The 3,817-nt window shown below is 40.6% G+C and overlaps 1 protein-coding gene across 1 annotated transcript; it reads left to right on the top strand.

The window, feature by feature from the left end:
* Positions 1-292: 292 nt before the first annotated feature.
* Positions 293-3,605, top strand: LOC136853122 (uncharacterized). The gene is made up of 3 exons (XM_067128422.1): positions 293-682; positions 940-1,243; positions 2,982-3,605. The coding sequence occupies exons 1-3, from the start codon at positions 372-374 to the stop codon at positions 3,345-3,347; spliced, it is 981 nt and encodes a 326-aa protein (XP_066984523.1). The 5' UTR covers positions 293-371; the 3' UTR covers positions 3,348-3,605.
* The last annotated feature ends 212 nt before the right edge of the window (positions 3,606-3,817 follow it).

Below are 3,817 nucleotides of genomic sequence, written 5' to 3' on the forward strand. Positions count from 1 at the left end.
CATACCCCCAGCAGGCTGATATTTGCATGAGGATTTATGCACCCACTGTTTTTGTGCACAACACTCACCCCATTTCACAAAGAGTATGGCGACAAAGGCCCCGATCACTGATAAAACAGTAATGAGGAGGTATCGATTTGGGATAGGGAAAAGTTCGTCTTCCGGCATTGGAGGAAGTGGTGGAATTGTGGTGGTCACTTCCCTTAAAGGTGGCACCAAAACAACTTGATGGTCCCCATGAAGATGCCTTATGAAAATACAAGTAGTAGAGTTGAAGACACTCTTGCCCAGAACTCGAAACTTTGGTGTGACCAGCCTACACGAGCATCAATGAGATTGGATCCTCATAGAAGAAACGTGTCCAACGAATTATGGCACCAGATGGAGACCTCACCCTCCAACAGAACACTGAGCTGAGAGTCTTCATTAGGGTCAACTTTTACTCATGTTGGAGCGTCCGAAAGTCACAGTCAGAAGGAGTCTGGTCATGTACTAACATCTTCTCACATCCTAAGCAATCAGTGTTTATAAAGCCACGTCCACACGGTCGAGCAGTGTCTGTCGGACACGGAGGCTTTGCCCTTGTTCGAGCAGTTTCAGCGGGCAAACCATCAAACTATCCGCTTCCGGCGCCAATAGAGGGCAGTGGCTCGAGGTCTTCCGTCACTGCCAAACGCACGAGGTTAGGTGGAGGCAGATCCACTGACTACCACGTTATTCGTACACCATGTCCACACCGAGTACTAGTGCATATTGGTCACGACAAGACACTATAACTTTGATTGATATTATATATATATATATATAATATATATATATATATATATATATATATATATATATATATATATATATATATATATATATATATATATATATATATATATATATATATAAATCACATGAATGTCTGTGGAATGTACGGTGTTTTGATTACAGAAATAGAGACAAGCGTGCTGCAGCAATAAGGGATATAGCACTGACAATAAGCAGGAGTGTTAATGAAGTAAAAAAGAAATTGGATACCCTCAGAAACCAACATCGGCGAGAATTGAGGCTAATGTGCAACTCGAAGAAATCAGGAGCTGGGTCAGATGAGACTTATACACCCAAGTTGTGGTGCTTTGACATATTGTCATTCCTGAATGATGGTAATTATGTGCGGCCAGCTGTGTCAAATATGCCAAGCACCGCGACCAACCAGACTACAGAAACAGTATCCGAGGATGTTTCTGATTCCGAGGTACGTATGTACTATTCTTTCTCTCTCTCTCTCTCTCTCTCTCTCTCTCTCTCTCTCTCTCTCTCTCTCTCTCTCTCTCAGTATATAACCAATTTTCGATCATATGCCTCACATGAGGGTATAGGCATATTACAAAATCAGCTAGTTTTACCATGTAAAATAGGTGTCTTGAGTTAAGGGAGACTGCACAGGTTCACGTTAAACAAGCATTTCATAGTCCCACTCTTTTAATATGTATTCAGTGTCTGAATTTATTTTTATCATAAGGTACAAAAAATCACAGCATGAACAATATTCCCATCAACAATATTTCCTGATACATAATTTGTATGTAAATGTGATAGAGGGAGTGTTGATAACAAAAGTGATGGTGGATAACGAGGGGATGAGGGAAAAGTGTGACAGGGTATAGAGGTGGTGAGTGTGGTGGGAAGGGAATGGGGAAATGGGAGGGGCACCTACACCATTATACATTTGCCATTCTATATTGCCATTGCACAGCACCCTCTGCATTGAAGTAGTCCATGTACTGGGTACGGATATTGTTGCCAATAGTGGTAGATCCCGAACCACATCGTTGCAACTCAACAACTGCGGTGCTACGCGCCATTCACCAGGAATTATTGTTCCCCTACGAAAATCCTCCGAGTCCACAGCTCCCTCAGGTGTGTATTGGCTACCAAAATCCCGTCTGAGGTAGTTATGCAGTGCTGTGCATGCAAGGACAACTTTTTCAATTTTCCCAGGGGATAGACTAATTGGCGTTAAAAGCACCCTAAACCGATTAGTGAGAATGCCAAATGCATTCTCAACAGTGCGCCTGGCCCTGGAAAGTCTATAAGAAAAAATTCTTTCCTGACGTGTTTGGTTTTGGTGTGGAAAGGGTTTCATTATATGCCTCTGCAGTTGGAAAGCATCGTCTGCCACAAATACGTAAGGCAAGATTCTATCACTCCCCGGAACATGTTTGTCCGTTGGTAGGCCTGCAGTGTTGTTTGCAATACGACGGCAGAGATCACTGTTGTTCCACACTCCACCATCTGAAACTCTCCCATTTGCACCAATGTCTACATAGAGAAATCCCAGATTAGCGTCACATACTGCCAGTAAGACAATGCTGTGGGTACCCTTATAATTGAAGAAATACGACCCGCTGTCTTGTGGAGGACTTATCAATATATGTTTCCCATCTATGGCTCCTAGACAGTTGGGGAAGTTCCATCTTGTAAAAATGCCTGTGCCACACGCATCCATTCTTCCGGGTTGTAGGTACCTGCAAGTATACCAGTAACTATTAAATACAAGGAGTCCTTTCCTCCTTCACCTTCTCTTTTACAGCTTCTCCTCTTCCTCCTGCTCTTCCTGACAGCTGATTGTGTGTGTGTGTGTCTCATTGTGTGTGTTGTTTTTGTGTTTCATTGCTACTACTTATTTTTACCATTGGTTACTACTACTACTACTACTACTACTACTACTACTACTACTAATAATAATAATAATAATAATACTAATAATAATACTATACTACTACTACTACTACTACTACTAATAATAATAATAATAATAATACTACTAATAATAATAATAATAATACTATAGTACTACTACTACTACTACTACTACTACTACTACTAACTACTACTACTACTACTACTACAGGTGTGTCTGTATAGGTCAAGGCAGCGGGATCACTATGTCAAGATGACACATATAATCAAGCTTCACTTTTATTTCACAGATTTATACTGATCCCCTTCTCCTGGAGCTACAGGATTCTCCCAGAGCTTCGACACGACCAACTTCTTGCAGTCGTACGGACAATACCTGTATACGCGAACAGTCTCCTGTGTCATCCGCTAGGACAAGACCCACCAAGAAGGCTAGGGTATCGGACGACACAGATAAACTTATAGGACAAGCTCTCCAACAACTGAATGCATTGCCATCTACACACGACTGCGAAGATGATTTTGGTAATGTTATCGCAAACGGTCTGCGACAGATGCATGGCGACAATAAAATATATGCCGAAAAACTAATTCATGAAGTAATATGTATGGGTCAACTCGGTAAACTAACATCGTCGACAAAGTTGACCGAATAAGGTGAAACATGTCAGGGGTGGAGCAGGTGAGTAGATACGACTGGATTAAAATGTGCACCGAATAGGAAAGAAATTAGTAAGTAAGTGGTACATGCAAGTTGTATAAATAAAGATTCTTTGATAATTTGGTAAAGGTGCAATATGTACTAGATAATTTGTCGTATTATATATGATACTACTACATAGGATATGTAATATATTTCCAGGGTTTACGTTATGTTGTACTTTTCATAAACAAATACAGGTATTTAATATGAAGTGATATATTATTACCCTAAATAGAACATTATGTCTGTGATTGGCACGGTGGTGTTTTGTGTATAGGGTTTATTTGGGAGAGTGGAACCTCATGGAACGAGTATGGCATAGTTTATGGCTCAATGTATACATGGATTTCTCACAATTTCATTTGTAGAATCTCATTACTATCTACATAACTTACCTTCATGTAATCATCCTTCAGAGCTTCA

This window comes from Macrobrachium rosenbergii, chromosome 26, assembly GCF_040412425.1.
Source record: "Macrobrachium rosenbergii isolate ZJJX-2024 chromosome 26, ASM4041242v1, whole genome shotgun sequence".
Lineage (NCBI taxonomy): Eukaryota > Metazoa > Arthropoda > Malacostraca > Decapoda > Palaemonidae > Macrobrachium > Macrobrachium rosenbergii.